Consider the following 19,338-nt stretch of genomic DNA (forward strand, 5'->3'; position numbering starts at 1 on the left):
TGCATGACCCCTACTGGGGATTGAGCCTACAACCTGAGCATGTGCCCTGACCAGAATCGAACTTATGGTTCATAGGTCTACGCTCAACCAGGAGCCCCACCAGCTGGGCTTCATTGAGTTTTAGAGAGAGTGGAAGGGATGGAAGGATGGGGGCGGGAAGAGAGAAACAGATGTGATAGAGACACATCTGATTGGTTTCCTCCTGCACATGCCTGGACGGGGGCCGGGAATTGAACCTGCAATCCAAGTACATGCCCTTGACCAGGAATTGAATCGGAAACCCTTCTGTGTGCAGGCCAACACTCTATCCACTGAGCCACACCAGCAAGGGCTGGCATTTCTTTTTATTAATATTACAGAGTCCTTTTACATTAGGAAAAAAGGTAGTTCTTATGTGAGTAAGGCACATTGTTGACTTGGTCGATGAACCATGACTGGCTGGGGCCCTTGCCCAATTCCTGCCTTTGGATTTGGTGACTGTTGTGCGGCGGGTCTGTGATCTCCAGGGGTCTGAGGCTGGCAGGTGGGAACCCCTGCTCTGTCCGGCTCAGTGGGTGGAACCTGGCAGCCTGCAGACGTGTTTGGCGTGGCCCACACTTACTTATCTGAACTTCCAGCTTTTCTCGCACTCAGGACCCTGGCAGTTCCCGTTCTGAAGGCGGCTGGCTGGAGTGGAGTAGCGCCCTTCTTTCGCGCAGTCCCCAGCTGGCTCCAGGCCCTCGGTGACCATCTCCTGGCTGATGGGCTGGGTGTGTGGGTGTCTAAATGGTTTGCAAAAGCCTTTTCTGCTCAGAGGTGCCATAGGCCCCCATTAACATTCCAAATGAGGTTGAATCGACTGGATGATTTTCTTTGGGGTCCTGAAGGTGTAACTTCCAAGCTTAAACAGGCCGCGGAGGGACTTACTTTCTGGGGCTTCAGGATTTTCACTGCAGTTGTTTTCAGAGAAATCACATTGTGAGAGTCTTTCTTCTCTCAGGAGCCCTTTGGTCTCGTCCCAGGCCCCTGTGTGTGTGACTTGTGTTGATGAGTCTGAAATGCCCCAAGAGAGGGAAGAAGTTGTGCTGAAGCGGGGAAGGGGACAGATGGCGAGAGGAGTGTGAGCTGGAGGGGAGAGAGCGGGAGGGGTCAGAGCCAGGGGGCGGGGTGCCTTTTCACAGGGCCCCCGCCACCACCAGTGGTGTAAATACTAGCCTTGTATTTACAAGGCCAACGGAAGTCCAGGCTCTTCCTGGATACCCACCGAGGCTCAGAAACCTTAATTAAAGGTACCAAGCCAGTGAGTGGGAGGTCTGGGCTTTCCACCGGGCAGTCCGGCCCTGAGTGTGACCACTGCATTAGCCTGCGTGCCTCACAGCTGTGCCCGAGCTTGTTTTAGCCGCTCATGCCTCCGTGTGTGGATGGTGGTGGGTGGATGCCAAAGGGGATGCTTCATGTTTGCAGAATCACCAGGGATCCCAGTCACTTGGATTTCCCACCTCTGACTTACATCTTGGGTCATTTCTAGCAAATATGCTTTATGCTGCAGGCCAAGGTGAAATCTGTTTTTACATGTGCATGCTTAATACAAGTTTTCATCTGTGCAGTGTTTGTTTTGGGTACTGCCATTTTTACTTACATTTTGGAGTTAATTTAAAAAAATTAACTTGTGTCTGTGATAGATAACACCTCCTATCAAAGGATACTTGTTTTTTTTCCCTTCAAAAAGGTTTTATTTTGTGTGTGTGCATTCTAAGACAGTGCTTTCACACATTCAAATGCTGAATACTCTCATTTGTTTCTCCTTGTGAAGATAACACGTTTCAGACAATTCCGCATTCCGAACAAACTGCGATTCTCAAGGGGCCATTCATTTGCTGTCCCGTCTACATAATCTTTGAAACATAGTTGCGGGTCTCAGTGTGTGGTAAACATGAGATAACCAATGTTCCCCTTGGAGGTGATGTAATTTTAGCCACCAACTGAGAGCTTTGTTTTTACTAACCTCCGTTTTCCTGGCTTGGGCACATGTAACATTTTTCAGCTCACCATCTGAAATGTGAAAAGGAGCTCGGGGGATGTGCCTTTTGCTTAGGAGTCTTGGGAGTTGGATCTGGGTTGGGAACCACTGGTCCAGGGTTTACGGGTAAAAGCTTGAATCCACAGATGGCAGGCACTTGTGCGTTGGGGACAGGCTGAGATGGGCCTATTTTTGTCTCAATCTGTGGTCTTGCAACGTCTATCTCTGAACAGGCGTTGCTTTAATGTGACATGAAGCCTCAGCTGCGCTGCCTGCTTATTGAGCAGAGCATTAGGCTCGAGAATATGGGGGACAGCGTCCAGCTGCCTTCGTGTGCAGTGTCCACCAGAAAGTCCTGCGTAAGCATTGGGGCAACATTCTGAACACCACAGTCCTCTCTGTGATTTTTAGCTCCTCTGTTTCCCAATTGCCGGTGGAGAGAGTAAGTACAGTATCCTACAAGGACAACAGGCTCCTTAGGTGGTTGCTGTTTTGGGGCTCCCTCTTACACAGTTAGTTGCCAGGACGAACCTTCCCTTCAGGTGTCCGAGGCCCGCTCCCAGTGAGGGTGTGCGCAGGTCTGACTCCTAGTCAGTGGTCTCTCCCTCTCCTCTGGTGCAGGGACAGGGCCATAGTGGGACACTCGGGGGATGTCACCAACCCACTGCCAACCAGGAAACTTTCTTTTTTTCTTTAAAAAAAAAAAAATATTTTATTGATTTCTCACAGAGAGGAAGGGAGAGAGATAGAGAGCTAGAAACGTCGATGAGAGAGAAACATCGACCAGCTGCCTCCCGCACACCCCCTGACCGGGGATGTGCCCAAAACCAACGTACACGCCCCTGACCGGAATCGAACCTGGGACCCTTCAGTCCGCAGACCGACGCTCCACCGCTGAGCCAAACCAGTTTCGGCTGTTTTTTAAAAAAATATATTTTATTGATTTTTTACAGAGAGGAAGGGTAAGAGATAGTTAGAAACATCAATGAGAGAGAGTCATCGATCAGCTGCCTCTTGCATGCCCCTTACTGGGGATGTGCCCGCAACCAAGGTACATGCCCTTGATCGGAATCGAACCTGGGACGCTCTATCCACTGAGCCAAACCGGTTCCGGCAGGAAACGTTGTTTTACTTAGGTATTTGGTTCTTATTTTGGCTTTTCGTTTCTCGTAAGAAAGAAACCTTTTTCTCCAGAATCTGACCTTGAAAAAAAAAAAAGGTTATGTGAATTTGCAAAAATACACAAAGGTAAAGAGTGAAGATAATAAACCTCCGTGTACCATTAGGCAACTTCAGCAGTCACCGTTCTGCCAGTCCGGTTTCATCCACCCCCCTAAACTTAACTCTTTCCTCCCCTTTTCCCTCTCCTTTCCTGAAGCATTTTAACACAAAATACAAAGCATCATCCTTTTCAGTATGCATCTATAACTAGAATACTTTCTTTTTTAAACATACGTATCAGGTTAAAATTTTAACGTGTTAGAAGCACACCTAGATTTTTCCCTCAGTATCAAAGACATCTCTTTTAAGTCCCCCTTCTCTTTCTGCACGCTATTGATTTGTTGAAGGAGCTGGGTCACTTGCCAGGATTCCTCTAAGGATTGCTTCCTTGAGCTATTGTTTAGCGTGTGTTTCTTGTAAGCTGGACGTTTAATTAGATTCAGGCTCAACTATTTTACTGACTTTCTAATATAGAAGATATGAAGTGAACACAGTAATATGGAGGCTGGGGACCTGTGAGATCTCCTTTCTGAAATCAGAGATATCACAGGTGTGGGGTGTGGTGACGGGGACAGGGCTGGCTAATCAAGGCATTCAGTGTGGAGTGTATGAGTTTGAGCTAAAATGCTCAAACCCAGCCGTGAGATCCAGGAGCCGGTCTGCAGGGTGACGAGGAGAGGGAGGGGTACCATTTCTCTGGCTAGGATGCTTTTTCAAATAGTTCCTCAGTGATCCGCAGTTCTCAAGCTATCCACTCGTCCATTGAACAGAAGATTAAGAAAAAAGGTCAGCCGAGGGAAAAGAAATGAAATGGGCACAGAAAGAGAAGAGGCATGGGAGGGGAATGAATGAGGCTGGGTCTCAGTTCATTCTGAGTGTCTGGGGTTTCCCGGACTTCTCACCAGGGTCTCTGTTGAAACGTCTCCTCCCAGCCATATGACCCTCTGGTGGTACCAAGCAGCCGGCAGCCTTTCAGAATTCACTGAACTTCCTAAAGCAGCTGCTATAGGGGGTGGGGGATGGACTGGCGGCCGCATGAGGCATGAAGCACACCATCAGGAGCAGGCAGTGAGTGCACGCTCCTGTGGCACCCAAACAGGGACGCACAAGGCGGAAGCTTCACTCACAGTGGAGCCTCCACACTGCTGCGAGTGGGGAGATGATTGCTGGATGGCCTGGGGTGTGGGGCCCAGCGGTGCATGGGCTTGAAGAGGGATTACCCAGAATCAGATACATATTGTGCCGTTGTTTCCACCACTAAGACGGACTCTGGGTCATCAGAGATGAGAACTAGTCACTTGTATGCATGAAGTGGTATTAGGACACTTGAGACAGAGAGACAGAGAGTCAGGGAGAGACTGACTTTCCTAGCGGTGATCCTGGGCCAGTTACTTAACACCTCCTGGCCTCAGTTTCCTCACCTGTCAAGTGGAAAAAATAACACTGATATGAATCACCTTATGAAGTTGGGTGAATGAAGCAAGGTACACATACACAGTGCTCAGCACTATGCCTGGACCTGGTAAGTATTCCTCCAAGTGCCTAAAACAGTGGCTGACATTTTATGGCACTCAGTACATTTCTATTGAATGGATGAATGTTAGCCATTATGCAAAAGTTGAGGATTATTTCTGCATGCTTGTGCTGGCTGATACTATGGAGATCTACATCAGCACAGGGAGTGAGGAAAGTTATATTTTTAGGAGGTGCATCTACATATAGTAAAACTAATTATCAGGTATAAATGGGTCTTCACATATCAACGGAGGCACATCCGAAGCCATGTGTGTACGCTGGTCATTTAAGTACAGGTTCCAGGCCCTCAGAATTTTCTGATTGCTGCTGTTTCAGGTCCCTGCAGTGCCTTTCCCGATCGTTATAGATCTGTGTGTTGTCTGTCTGCTCTTGGAGTGAAGAGTCCCCATTAGCACTCTTTAGGAAATAGGTGCTCAGTAAATACTGGACGACTAGATCAGATACAGTTTTGCAAGACAGGAAACCCACTTGAGTTTTACTAGAAACACTAGAGGCCCGGTGCATGAAAATTCATGCTCTGGAGGGGGGTCCCTCACAGTACAGGAGCCCTCACGGGTGGGAGGCGACCTGGTGATCAGGGGAAGGCGATGCCCTCATCACACCTCTGCAGCTGCCACTGCTGGCAGCACAAGCCTCGGCCAGCCCTGGTTACTTGAGCCTTGGGTGGCCCTGGTCAGCTGGGCAGCTGCCATCCGAGGCTTGCCTGTGCCTCGGGCCGGCCCTGGGTGGCTAGGGGGCTGAGGGGACTGGGGGACTCTGGAAGCAGGCACGCAGCAAGGCTGGCGGGGCTGAGGGGACTGGGTGCCACCATCTTTGTGTCAGTGTGAGGGTCAATTAGCATATTCCCTCCTTATTAGATAGAATTGCTTAGAACCTACATGTTAGAGATATTTTATATGGAGAGCCCACTCCTTGGCCAGTGGCTATGGAACTTTTTCCATCACCTGTTGCATCTGACCGTGTGACTGTGTACACCTGTCATGGTCGTCAGACCCCAGGCATTGAGGGGGGTCCAGCAGATCTCAAAGATGTGTGGACATGGCCTTTGCCTGTCAGATTGCAGTCAGATGGGCCAGAGCAGGCTGAAAGCGAAAGGAAATGGGGGGCTTTGTGCCCACGTGGCAAGTTCTCTGGACGCCAGAGGAGGGGAATGTGGCCTGGAGGCTGAGCACGTGGTAGTTTTGAGAAGTGGATAGACCACAGCCACGCATTCGCAGAAAGCTCATGCATTACTTCTTTGGTTTGATGGGCAAGGCGAGGTTTGTGTCCCCGAGACCTACTGTGTGCTACGGCTACCACTCCATGTTTTCTACAGAGAGCCTGGAGCTGCATCAGAACTGGGAATTCATCCTGGTTCTGCCCTTTGTTAGCTGGGATTTATTTCTGGTTGTAAGACCACTTTCATGGAAAGGCCCACCTGGCACGTCCTGGCCAGTCTCAGTTTCCCTAGCTGTAAAATGGGGATAACAGTTGTACCTCCTTCGTAGGGTTATTGTACTGAGTGAGGTCACGTGTAGCCCCATCATTAGGTGGGCTGAACTTGGAGGGGACTCAGGAAATGGCGTTTTCATGAGCCCAGCTCTGTCCTCAAGGCGAAGTGGTCTCTCCCCACTTTGCCCCTTCAGAGCGGCTCAGTTAGAGTGCCTGGATTTCCTGCACATCACCGGCATCACACAGTCCAGTTTGCATCAAAGTCAGTTTAAAGCTTTTCCTCGTGCCCCCCCCTCCCGGGCGCACCCCCCCCCCCCATATCCCCCCTCCTCCCCGCCCCGCAACTCAGGAGTCTCAGAAATAGCATGCAGCAGGGTCAGCATGGCACCCTCTGGCATTTTAAAAAATTGTTTAAAGTATTACCTATGTCTCCTTTCCCCCCCAATTGTCCCCCCCAAACTCCTGTCCCTCCCCCAGGACGAGCCCCCACCACCCCAGTGTCCGTGTCCATTGGTTATGCTAATATGCATGCATATAAGTCCTTTGTTTGATCTCCTTACCCTCCTCCCCCTCCCCCCACCTTCTCTCTGAGCTTGGCCGGTCTGATCAGTGTTTCTTAGTCTCCGGATCTATTTTTGTTCATCCGTTTATGTTGTTATATCCCACATATGAGCGAGATCATGTGACCCTCTGGCATTTTTGGCCTTGCTCCCCCTCGGTGCTTCCTGCCTCCTCCTCTGGCCCCTCAGAGCCAGGATCGAGGGCTGGGGAGAGGAGCAGAGAGGCAGGGCCTCCCGCTGAGCTGGTACGCTTGGCTCTCTCCTGCTGCTTGTGACTCCTGTCATAGCCGGCCTTTGTGCGGGCACATTAGTCATCCTTTAGAGATACCTCCCCTGTCCCCTCAGGGACCTCCCTGAGGACCTCCCTGATGCCCTGCCCAGCTGACCCTGTAACCCCCCACCGCCTCCTGCCCCGAGGCCCCTGGGCCAGTCGGCCTCCCTCCCGTCATCTTGTCCTTTCCCAAGGAGCCTGGCTGCCTCTGTGCTGGCCTCTCAGCCCCTGGCAAGTTCACGCATCCTTGTCCTGCCACGTAGTCCCAGCCCCTCCCTCTCCTCTCTGCATCCCTAGGTGAGGGCCCCCTCCTGGCAACCCCCTGCCCTCCGCTCCAGAAACAGCCTGGGCAGCCCTGCAGGGTCATGGGGGCGCCGTGCCATTTCCTTTCTGAAAGATGAAATAGAGAGGGCCGGAGACCGGGATGCCCGGACACAGGCTTTATTGAAGAGAAGAGTACCACTGCCAGCTGCTTCCAGAGAGAGAGTGGAAGAGAGCGAGGGCCGGGGTACAAGCACCTTTAAGGGAAGGAAAGAGATGGGGCGGGGCTTAGGCCACTCAGCACACGCTGATTGATGGTTTCATGTAAGGCCTATGATTAGGGACCTAGGGACTTAGGAATCGGGGGGAGAGGAGCTTAGGGTATTTGGCAGGTGCTGTTTGGTGGTTCAGTGCTCAGGAATGTCGGCTGCAGGTGGAGTTTACGTCTGTCCATCAGTTGGAGGAAGGGAGGATCTAGGTATCACTATACTTGCAGGCGTCCCAGTCTCTACCAGGGGTTCTCTCTTGTTCCCTCATGGGGAGGAAGAAGATGTCACAGCGCTTTCCTCCCTAACGCATCCCTAGCCTGCTCTGCAGTGGGCCGCCAGGTAGCCAGTCCTGTGAGGATGGGCCCGGTGCCTCCTCTTTTACGAGTAGAGAGTGGGGTTTTCATCACGTCTTCTGTTTGCACTCAGCAGGAAGGGTCCCATCCTGTTCTCATATCAGGTCCAGAGCGCAAGGCCTGGTATGTACCCAACATCCCCTCGCACGGAGCAGGGTGTGCCCATGGAGCTTCTGTGGGCTTCCGTTTTCCCACCTGCAAATGAGGGTTTGTGCTCATCCCCACTGTGCCTGCCGCTGAGTGCCGTGAGGGTGCATCCCAGTATTGTGAGCTGGATCGGTTTATGTATTGTAGCCTCAGCAGAACGGGATCTCTCCACGCATGTTCAAGGCCTTTGTAAGCAAGAGTCATCCGGAATTCTCCTCCAACAGACAGCAGGATGCCCAGGAATTCTTCCTGCACCTGGTGAATCTGGTAGAGGTGAGTAAGCCACCTTCAAAAACGCTCAGCAGGGCTGTGAGAAGGGAGCCTCGTTCCCTTACCTCAATCTCTCACTGCCTCGGCTCCACCAGCCACGGATGGGATCACTCCTGTCCCGTTTCCTAGGTGCTGGTGGATCTGCTGTTTTCCTTTTAACTTCTACGTGCTGTAGGAGTGCCTGTCAGTTATTTCGCTCACCACTCCTTTTCCTTTCCTGGTGACGAAGCTTCTTGAGAGTCCTGGGTGGTGTTTGCTGTCCTCCTGCCGCCACTCAGAGATGGCCAAACCTTGCTCACAGCAGAGCTGAGTCACGTTAATTGCTGCGATTTTCAAAAGCCGCTAAGAATTCATGATTAAAGGTTGTTTTTCCCCCCCTCTCCTTGTTAAAATCAACTCCCCCTTCCCCCGATGACAAAATGTGTTCTCTATGGAAAATACAGAAAGGCATAAAGGAGAATATCAGAATATAAAATCACCCGTAATAGCAGCCCCTACCGACAGCCAGTGTTAGCATTTGGGTGTCTGACCCACCAGGCATTTTCCAGGTGGGTTTAGGAACGTGCTGTTTCTAAGCAACGGTTTCCACGTAACCTGCCGTGAACGCTTTGCCATCTCATTCATAGCTGAATTTAGCATGATGTCTTTTCTTTTTTTTTTAAATATATTTTATTGATATTTTACAGAGAGGAGGAAGGAGAGAGATAGAGAGCTAGAAATGTCAATGAGAGAGAAACATCAACCAGCTGCCTCTTGCACACCCCCTACCGGGGATGTGCCCGCAACCAATGTACATGCCCTTGACCGGAATCGAACCTGGGACCTTTCAGTCCGCAGACCGACGCTCTACCACTGAGCCAAACCGGTTTTGGCTAGCATGATGTCTTTTCCATTTGTGTGTTATGCACACGAGCGCATGTCACAATGGTTATACACGGCCTTGGTTTTCCCAGGGCGGTCCTGTACCCCTTTCTCTTTAGTTTGGCTCCCTCATCCCCTTTCTTTTACCTCCATCCGGGTCAGCCCCTCTTCCATGACTCTGAATTGCTGCCTAATATTAATTCACAGGAGGTGTCACACTTTATTAAGCCAGTCCCCCATTTGGGGACTTCTGATAAATACCAGTGTATCTCTTTTATTTTTATTATATTTTATTTTTTTAATTTCTTTATTGATTATGGTATCACATAATTGTCCTCATCCCCCATTCCCATCCCAAACCCCTCCTCACATATGCCCCCAGCCCCCTGTTGTCCGTGATCACTGGTTAGGCTTATATGCATGCACACAAGTCCTTTTGTTGATCTCTCCCCCTTTCCCCCACCCTCCCCTACCTTCCCTCTGAGGTCCGACAGTCTGATCGATGCCTCCCTGTCTCCAGGTCTGGTTTTGTTCATCAGTTTATGTTGTTCATTATTTCCCCTAGATGCGTGAGGTCATGTGAAACAAGAAATACACTCGTAAGAACCTAAAATGAGACAAGCCATACTGGTTATGCCGAGAGGCAAATGAGTCAGTCGGTAGCTTTGCTTTTAAAGCACTCTTAAGAGAAACGGCATGTCCCAGAGGGATTGTTTCGCAGCATCGTTTGATGTTTACATCAGAGCTGTATTTGATCTTATGCTAATTTTTATTGATGGTTTCATATTCACAAATCCACGAACCTGTGTAATCTGACCTCCAGAGGAACCGCATAGGCTCGGAAAACCCCAGTGATGTTTTCCGGTTTTTGGTGGAAGAACGCATTCAGTGCTGTCAGACCCGAAAAGTCCGCTACACGGAGAGGGTGGATTACCTGATGCAGTTACCCGTGGCCATGGAGGCAGCAACCAACAAAGGTAACGGCTCCCGAGGGGGACAGCAGCCATGGGCTTCTTCCGGTGCGAGAAGCCCGGAAGCAGAGGGCATGGGAATTAGCTGCCACGCAGTTCTGCTGGGCGGAGACCTGACCCAGCTGGCCTGGTGTGCATGTCTCTTTCCATCTTTTCCTCGGTCGCCACGTAATGGGCAAGGGGACAATTTGCATTATATCCTGTATAATAAAAGGCTAATATGCAAATTGTCCCCTTTCAGAGAAGCAAATGCATCACAGATTTTTGTGCAGGGCTATGGGTGGAACTTATTTCTGTGCCTATAAATTTGGCCAACTGTCTGGCTTGGAGACAGCTTCATTCTGGGGAAGATATTTGTAAGTATACATGTGGAAAAGTCTTTAACGGTTTGATCACTCATAAGCTGTGCTATGAAGTCTGAGGGAAACGATCAGAACTGTATCTTAAAAAAAAAAAAAATCTTTATTGATGAAAGTATCACACATGCCCGCTTACCTTCTATCCCCCCATTGACTCCCTCCAGCCCACCTCCACCCCAGGCCTTCACCACCCTATTGTCTGTGTCTATGGGTTATGCACTTCTGCATACAAAGTCTTTGGTTGATTACCTCCCTGCTTGCCTTCCTTCCGAGATTCCACAGTCTAGAACTGCATTTTTTGATGTGAGACATTCAAGCAGCTGCCTCTTGATATAGTCTCTTGATATAATCCAGCTTTGGCATCCACGTTGTCTGGTACCTCTTATAGTTGATGAAGTGGTACAGGCGCCAGGCCCTTTGGAGGGGCCTCCAGGCTTCGGAGGCAGGAAGAAGGCGGAGATTTGGCCGCCAGGCTGTGGTCTGAGGGGCAGGTTCCTTCAGGCTGTCTAATCTGGTTCTCCCCAATCAGGACAGACACATGCTATTACTTAGAAGTAACTTAGTAGAAGCGGAAAAAGGCAAACTATGTGCTAGGTTGCTTCTTTTCTATGAATGGGTCATTTCTGAGAAGTCCATCAGCTTCATGCGTACTTTCTCTCTCTCTCTCTCTCTCTCTCTCTCTCTCTCTCTCTCTCTCCCCCCCCCCCCCCTTTTTTTTTTTGAGGGGGGCAGGTGGCCACTTTATTGTGCTAATTGGAAAGTGATGATTCTGGCGGTTTCAAGGTAAAATGACTTCCATTGTCTATAAGCTCCTGCAGCTTGTGACCCGTTTTTACAGTTTTATCCTTTGTAAGGACAGAAATGGGGGGGAGGGCGTGCGGTTTGTTTCCGTTTTAGAGCTAGGCTTCATTGCTTTCTCCTGCCGACCTCGGGGATACTGACTCACATGTTCTGCTCGGTTCTGTGATCCTGTCTGACTCGCTGTTTATAATTTGTGAGTGGTAATTATTTTGTTCAAAAAGGATCATTTAGCCTCTAGATGTTGAGAACACCAAATGCCGGCATCCTAGATATAAGTACATTGCAAACTGATGTTGGGCTGGAAGGTGAATTTTAAAATCAGTCAGGCCCAGGTTCAGTGGCTCAGTGGTGGGTCACAGTTTGATTGCTGGTCAGGTTGTGGGCTTGACCCCCCATTGTGCAGGAAGCACCCGATCAATGATTCTATCTCATCATTGATGTTCCTATCGTTCCCTCTTATTTCCTCTCTGGAAAAAAAAAAAAAATAGTCAAGAATAGTTTAAGAAAACACCTAAGTACATACACTGAGTGACCATATTACTCTGATCTCTGAATGCATAATTATCTGGCCACTCAGTGTATATCCTGTATAATAAAAGGCTAATATGCAAATTGTCCCCTTGACCAGGAGTTCGACCAGTAGGCAGGCGAGCCAACCGTCCATGTCCCCTCCCTCTGGCCAGGCTAGCTAGAGCCCACCCATGCATGAATTCATGCACTAGGCCTCTTCTAATGTATATATGAAGTGGCCAGATTATTATGCATTCAGAGATCAGAATAATCTGCCCACTCAGTGTATGTATGCCTAAAAACAGTATTGTGAATGATTTATTTTTATTTTAAAAAAATATATTTTATTGATTTTTTACAGAGAGGAGGAGAGAGAGATAGAGAGCTAGAAACGTCGATGAGAGAGAAACATCGACCAGCTGCCTGTTGCACACCCCCTACCGGGGATGTGCCCGCAACCAACGTACATGCCCTTGACCAGAATCGAACCTGGGACCTTTCAGTCCGCAGACCGACGGACACTCTACCACTGAGCCAAACCGGTTTCGGTGATTTATTTGTTTTTTAACACAAAAGGAATTCCCAGAAAGACCCATTCAAAATCTAGGTAACATTTTGACTTGCAGGTGTTTTCCAAGAGCTTATCGGCCGCTCTTGGGAAGGTCACAGTGTGCTCACTTATTTTTTTCCTGGCGTTTAACCACTCAGTAGGGGGGGTGTAGAAGGGCCTTCTGAGTTGGTTACTCTTCTGTCTGAGGCGCTGAGTAACCTGACCCGGGAGTTGTTTTGGCAATGTCAATGCCACAGGCTGTGTGCTGTGGGCAACTGCGGTCCCTATGGCTCCTTTTGCTCCGTGGCCCACACCCTCTGTGGCCTCTAACCACTGAGAAGGGACTGGGAAGAGGTGAGCCCTCGTCTTCCCTACGGTGTGAAATTCTCTGGGTGAAGACTTTGTGATGGGAGGGTGGCATTCGGTTAATCCAGTCTTGGCCTCTGGACAAATGCCAGACCAGGATCAAGCATCACTTACATCGCACCCATGATCTAAACCTCTCATCTAGGTCAGAGTCCACAGTTCCCTCCCGCTAGTCTCAAAGGGGAACAGGCAGGAAAATACGGATGGCTCGATGCAGCCTGTCAGCGCTACTCTAAAGACACCCCAAGAACAAGCGTGCCCCATCTGGGAAGGGCAGCCAGTAAGCTACCCTGCCCCAGTCCAGTAGCCTTCAGTGAAGGCTGTCCAAAGGGGGTGCTTTCCATTGTGAGAAGATAAGAGCGATTGTGAAGACCTTAATTTGCTTGCCCTTTTTCTCAGATGAACTGATCGCCTACGAGTTGACGAGAAGGGAAGCAGAAGCAAACAGAAGACCCCTTCCTGAACTGGTGCGTGCCAAGATACCATTTAGTGCCTGCCTGCAGGCCTTTTCTGAACCAGAGAACGTGGATGATTTCTGGAGCAGCGCCCTCCAGGCAAAGTCTGCGGGTGTGAAGTAAGTGTGTGTGTGTGTGTGTGTGTGTGTGTGTGTGTGTGTACATGCCCGCGTGCACATGTGCGTGCTTCTTGGGTGGTGGTGAGTAGGGAGGCAGCCTTGAGCGGTGGGAACAGAGATAAGGGAGAGGGGTAGGGTATTGTATGAGTCTGCACATGCTTGCTCCTGTGTGCTGAGATAGGATTATGATTCAGGCAACCTTGGGTGTTATACACCTCACTTGTGAGACCTGTCCAATAAAACAGGTATACGCTCTATACATTATGTGCCAGGGACAGAATGCTTTCTTTTTTGAAAAGCAAGGTTGTGGTTTATCCTCTATTAAGAATTTGCTCTTTTTGTTTTTGTTTTTGGCCAAGAATGTGTAGCCAAGAACCTTCTCCCCCATGACAAGAGTGATATGAATGAAACTGCAAAGATACTTATGACTGTCTCTAAAGTTTAAACTCCACTTTGATAGATTTTAATCCATAATTAAATATTTGGCTTAAACTTGGTTGACTGTGTTTCTACCTGGAGGCCAGGGGTCTCGGGGCCCCTCAAAGTGGCTATAGAGACGGCTGAGTGCGTTCAGATGAGCCGTTCCAGACTTAGGCAGGAGATGTTGTAGGTCCACATTGTCAGCCTGTCAGCTACATCAACATTTCTTTCTTCAGTTGACACCTTAGTCAATTTTATACAGTGAAGCCCTTGCTGACACACTTTATATAATTGGAAAAAGCGCACTTACAGTGGCAAAAATGAGAGGAAATCTGAAAGTCTGGCTCTGGAGTTCCCCTACTTTTAGATTTTCTTTGGCCATTTTTATTCTAGGCTATGTTTGAGCTCTAGTTGATGGAAAGGGGAGTGGAACATGGAAGAGCTGCTGCTGGCTGTTTTTATCTCCACCTCAAGTAGCAGACAAACTTCAGTCACTGTGTATTCTCCGTGACAGCCACCTCTCAGGATTTCTGTTTTAGATGATTGACCTCATATAACAAAACTGGGAAAACAGAAAGAATTTATTTCAAAAGCTAAAAAGGGCCATATTTAAAAAAATAATTTAAAAAGGGGTCTTCATATCCAAAAGAGGATTAATAATAGTTCACTCAGTTATCTATTATCCATTGCAGCATAAGTTTTTGTCCTAGGATCACTGTTCTGGTGTATGTGTGTGTGTGTGTGTGTGTGTGTGTGTGTGTGTGTATGGCCGTACACCTGTCCTTGCAGATAATAGTAGGTATGTCAAACATCGGTATTCTCTGCATTGCAACTTGGAGACAGCTTTGGGGCAGTTAGCTATCTATACATAACAGCAGTGTAGAAACAATTTCTTTATTTCTTTCCCCCCAGCTTTACTGATATATAATGGACATATCATATTGTGTAAGTTTAAGGTGTACAACACGTTGACTTGATTATTATTATTATTTTTTTTACTTTAAGTATTGACAAAAGGCGGAAGATTCCTCACACAGTTACCCATTATTCTTTGTGCGTTAATTCTGACTCTTTGTGAGAGGTGGACATGATCCAGGGCCTGGCAGCCCAGGAAGCCCTCAGTTCCAGTGTGAGCTGCGAGCATTCTTCAGAAATGTGGATTCGAGTCTTAAAGCACAGGGTGTGACGTACTCCTTGGGCCTGTAGGAAGGAGACCCTGAGCACTTGGAAAAGGCTCTTGGGCGTGGATGGCATTAGCTTTCTACAGACGTGGAGCCTCTGGCTTCTGGGCTAGTCATTACTTCCCAGCTAAGATTCTACTCTAGGGCAAAGTCACCGCCAGTGTCCTTCTCCCACCTCCAATGGAGGAATGGTGCTTGCAGACCTGATTTTCTCTTCAATGCTACTAAGACTTCATTGTAGGCCAAGCATGTCAAACTTGTGGGCCACAGGCCGCTGCCTCATTTATTTGGCCTGTGTTAGCCTTTGAGTTTGACATGCTTGTTGTAGGCAGTGCTAACATCACTATCTAGAAACCCCGAGGAGGGTGTCTGCTTGCTCTAGTCCTATCTAGTCCATCTTTTACATATACACATACTCTTATATACACGAAAACAATACTGGATGTATTACAATTGTTAATAATTGAAAACTGGTCTTTGTGGGGCAGGAGAAAACAGTGCTGTAGGGTAATAAAGCAACTATCTTTTTTATTGCATATTAATTATTCCAGGTCATCTGTTAAGCTCTTCCCATCAATTATATTTAGTCTTTTTAGTACTATTGTGAGGTAGGTACCATTATTCTCATTTTACAGATGAAGAAATAAGAGGAGAAGTAATTGGCCAGTAAGTAGCAGACTCGGGACTCATTCAGGTTGATTGAGTTCAAAGTTTAAACCCCTAATTTTCCCTGGTTATATAATACTAGAGGCCTGGTATTCATGCAGGGGAGGGGCCCCTCATCCCGGCTTGCACTTTCTCACAATCTGGGACCCCTGGGGGATGTCCGACTGCTGGTTTAGCCCCAATCCTGCAGGATGAGGCATAAACTGGCAGTTGGAAATGCCTCTTGCAATTCGGGACCACTGGCTCCTAACCACTCTCCTGCCTGCCTGCCTGATCACCCCTAACCACTCTGCCTGCCTGCCTGATCACTCCTAACTGCTTGCATGGCTGCATGATTGCCCCTAACTGCTTCTGCCTGCCTGCCTGATCTTCCCTAACCACTTGCCTGCCTGCCTGCCTGATCACCCCTAATTGCCTGATCACCCCTAATCACTCTGCCTGCCTCACTAATTGCCCCTAACTGCTCTCCTGTCTGCCTGATTGCTTCTAACCACCTCTGCCTTGGCCCCTGCCACAGCAGTTTCATCCGGAAGGATGTCTGGAAGGTCGTTCGATTGTCCAGTCTAATTAGCATAGTATCCTTTTATTATCATAGTGCCCATCTCTCTCATCATGCTTGCTTATACATATAGCCTTAAGATCTTTAAGTAGCCTTGCTTCTTTCTTATTATGCTTTTTCATGTTTCCAGTATTAGTTTTGGGGAAACCAATTCAGTGGATTTCTAAAAGATCTTTTTAAGATCTTGCCCCCCATCCCCCAGCAATATAGGCTATAACTCAGCACTCTCTTTATTATGTCAACCTGGGGCCTTGAACTTTTCTGTTAGATTCAGAGTCTGAAAGTCCAGGAAGAGGCAAATGACGTCTGAAGGATCTTGGTAGATCGTGAATCAGTATGGACCAGATATAAACCCTTCCCTTAAATGGTTCTGAACAGACAGTGTTGGGAAGAATATTAGTGTTTGAAATTTCATTCACTCAGCAAATACTGTCACTCACCTAGTGTGTTCTAGGAAATGAGTTGAATAAGACTTAGCCCTTAAGAAACTCACAGATTAGGGTTCATAGGGAGCGTTTTTGCTTGAATTTTATCATTTATGAAGAGACAGGCATGCTTTGGGGCTGCAAGAAAGACACAAACTTTAGGTGGACAGGTGGCAGTGAATCCTCAGTGTTGAATATATGGCATGTGACTTTGGCCAAGTGACCTAACTCACTTCCTCAAATCTCTGTTTCCTTATCTGTGAACTGAGGATAATAATAGTGCTTTCCTTACAGGGTTAAGAGAGGGTTAAGGTGAAATAAGCCACATAAGGTGCTTTGTGCAGTGCCTGGCCCACAGTAAATATATGCTGTAATCATCATTACAGTTCCTTTTATCTTTCCCTTTTATTTTTGCCTTAAATTATACAAATTGAGAGTGGTTGAATAATAATCATATTTAATGGAAAGGATTGAATTGTTTTTGCTCTTTTTAGTTGTCAGGTTTTTAGTATAGTAAACAATCCTAATTTGGGGAGAGGGGACAGCTTTTATTTTCTTAACAAGGTTTACATAACATTTTTGCCTTAATTGTAATTAATGAACAATTGATATATATTTTTGTGTGATTTCAGAGAGGAATGGAGAGAGAGAGAGAGAGAGAGAGACAGAGAGAGAGAGAGAGATCAATGATGAGAATCATTGATCAGCTGCCTCCTGCATGCCCCACACTGGCGATCAAGCCTGCAACCCGGGCATGTGCCCTGACTGGGAATTGGTCCATGACCTTCTGGTTCATAGATTGACGCTCAACCACTGAGCCATGCCGACTGTCAATAATTGATTTATTTAAATAATGATAATAGGTTGTCAATAGACAACAGTAACGAGGTTAGACACTGTTCTGAGCATTTTATATGTCTTAGCTCATTTTATTTTCTTATATATATTTAACAATTACTACATGTGTGATTCAACTTGAGACTTATGGAGCTTACAAAGGTGAATAAAAAATATTTACCCAACAGGGCAAATATAATGTGGACATCATCTAACTTCTTTCTGGTACTCAAGAAAGGACACAAGAACGTTAAATTATGCTCTGATCCCCTAACCCTGTCCCCTGTCCATGGTAATTCTTACCAGCTGACACGCACCACAGAGCAACTACAAGAGCCTGGGGGCTCCTCAACCACATTTCAGAAATTGTTGATTTATTGATGAGTTTTGCTTGATTTCACTGTAATATATTTTTCAGATTGGAAGCCAATGTGGTAAGAGAAGGAGGCCTGAGAAGTTACATTTTTACATTAGTTGAACATATCAGATGGAGTTCTTATTTTTTGGTGCGATTGAGGACTTGGCTATAATTAAGAATGGTGTTTATTACTGCCTCTCAGAAATAGGAAAACTTAATTAGAGATAATATGTAATTTCTGGAGAGTGAGCCAGAGTCATAATAGATCCATTCCTTAGGATAGTTAAGCTCCAGTTTTGTTTAATTTAATTTAATTTAATTTTTATTGATTTTTTACAGAGAGGAAGGGAGAGAGATAGAGAGCTAGAAACGTCGATGAGAGAGAAACATCAGCTGCCTCTTGCACACCCCCTACCCGGGATGTGCCCGCAACCAATGTACATGCCCTTGACCGGAATCGAACCTGGGACCTATCAGTCCGCAGACCGATGCTCTACCACTGAGCCAAACCGGCTTCGGCTTGTTTTATTTTTTTAAGAGCTTCCTTATGTTATTTCTTGGTCCCCTCTGCCATAACTGTGATGAAGAATTTGAGATAAAGAGCGGTGACATTTCATCTCAGGCAAAATATAGGTGAATGGCACATTGAGTCATGTCCAAGGCCTCACGGAATCTAGCTCTTTCATGACAAAATGATCATATTAATTCCTTAGGAATAGATAGTAGTACATTCTGGTTTCACATAATTTTATGAACATTGCACAGTCCTAGCCAGTAGATATTATTAATAAATCCATTTTGTGGATGTGAAAAAAAATGGAGCCTCATGGAGGATCTGTGATTTGCTCAATTTGGAGTGAATTACAGCATATCCAAGACCCACCAGAGTTCAACTCTTTTTGGACAGTGCTCTGTCTCTGTACTGTGACTTCTCTTCTGCACTAGGGGGCAGCAGTGATTTGCATTTGTTTTCTGAATTCTGGGAGAATACAGTCTAGGACCTAGACTCTAGGTAGAAGGCACTGACTGAGATTTGGAAAGTGAAATTTCCAGACAAGCTTTTGTAGAATTTTTTATTTTAGATATGGTATCTGTCTACAGCTAGTTTTATTTTTTACATATACCTACCACATTCACATTGACACTGAAATACACTTGAGTGGCCAGCTTATTCTGATCTCTGAATGCATAATAATCTGGCCACTCAGTGTGTGTGTGTGTGTGTGTGTGTGTGTGTGTGTGTGTGTATTAGAGGCCTGGTGCATGAATCCATGCCTGGGTGAGGTCCGGCCAACCTGGCCAAGGGGAGGGAACATCGGCAGTTGGCCGGCCTGCCTGCTCGACCTACCTATCTGGTTGAGGGGACAATTTGCATATTAGCCTTTTATTATATAGGATATACACTGAGTGACCAGATTATTATGCGCTCAAAGATCAGAATAATCTGGCCACTCAGTGTAGAAATGATTGTTATAACTAAGATGATAAATATTGAGAGAATGAGCTGGAACAAGGGTATGAATTAGGTGTACACGTTGAATAGTCTGTGCTTAAAGTTGCCAAAGTCAATTCCAGGCAATTC

General features: G+C 47.3%; 1 protein-coding gene across 2 annotated transcripts in view; it reads left to right on the plus strand.

The window, feature by feature from the left end:
• The window catches only part of USP13 (ubiquitin specific peptidase 13), a 113,308-nt gene that overhangs the window by 66,813 nt on the left and 27,157 nt on the right, over positions 1–19,338 (plus strand). For both annotated transcript variants that reach the window (XM_036444660.2, XM_045583715.1), the window contains 3 exons: positions 8,196–8,321; positions 10,003–10,156; positions 13,136–13,310. In XM_036444660.2, the coding sequence (XP_036300553.1) occupies positions 8,196–8,321; positions 10,003–10,156; positions 13,136–13,310 (455 nt within the window). The remainder of the gene's footprint in view (positions 1–8,195; positions 8,322–10,002; positions 10,157–13,135; positions 13,311–19,338) is intronic.

The sequence above is a fragment of the Pipistrellus kuhlii genome, unplaced genomic scaffold (assembly GCF_014108245.1).
Source record: "Pipistrellus kuhlii isolate mPipKuh1 unplaced genomic scaffold, mPipKuh1.p scaffold_m20_p_2, whole genome shotgun sequence".
NCBI classification, from domain to species: Eukaryota; Metazoa; Chordata; class Mammalia; order Chiroptera; family Vespertilionidae; genus Pipistrellus; species Pipistrellus kuhlii.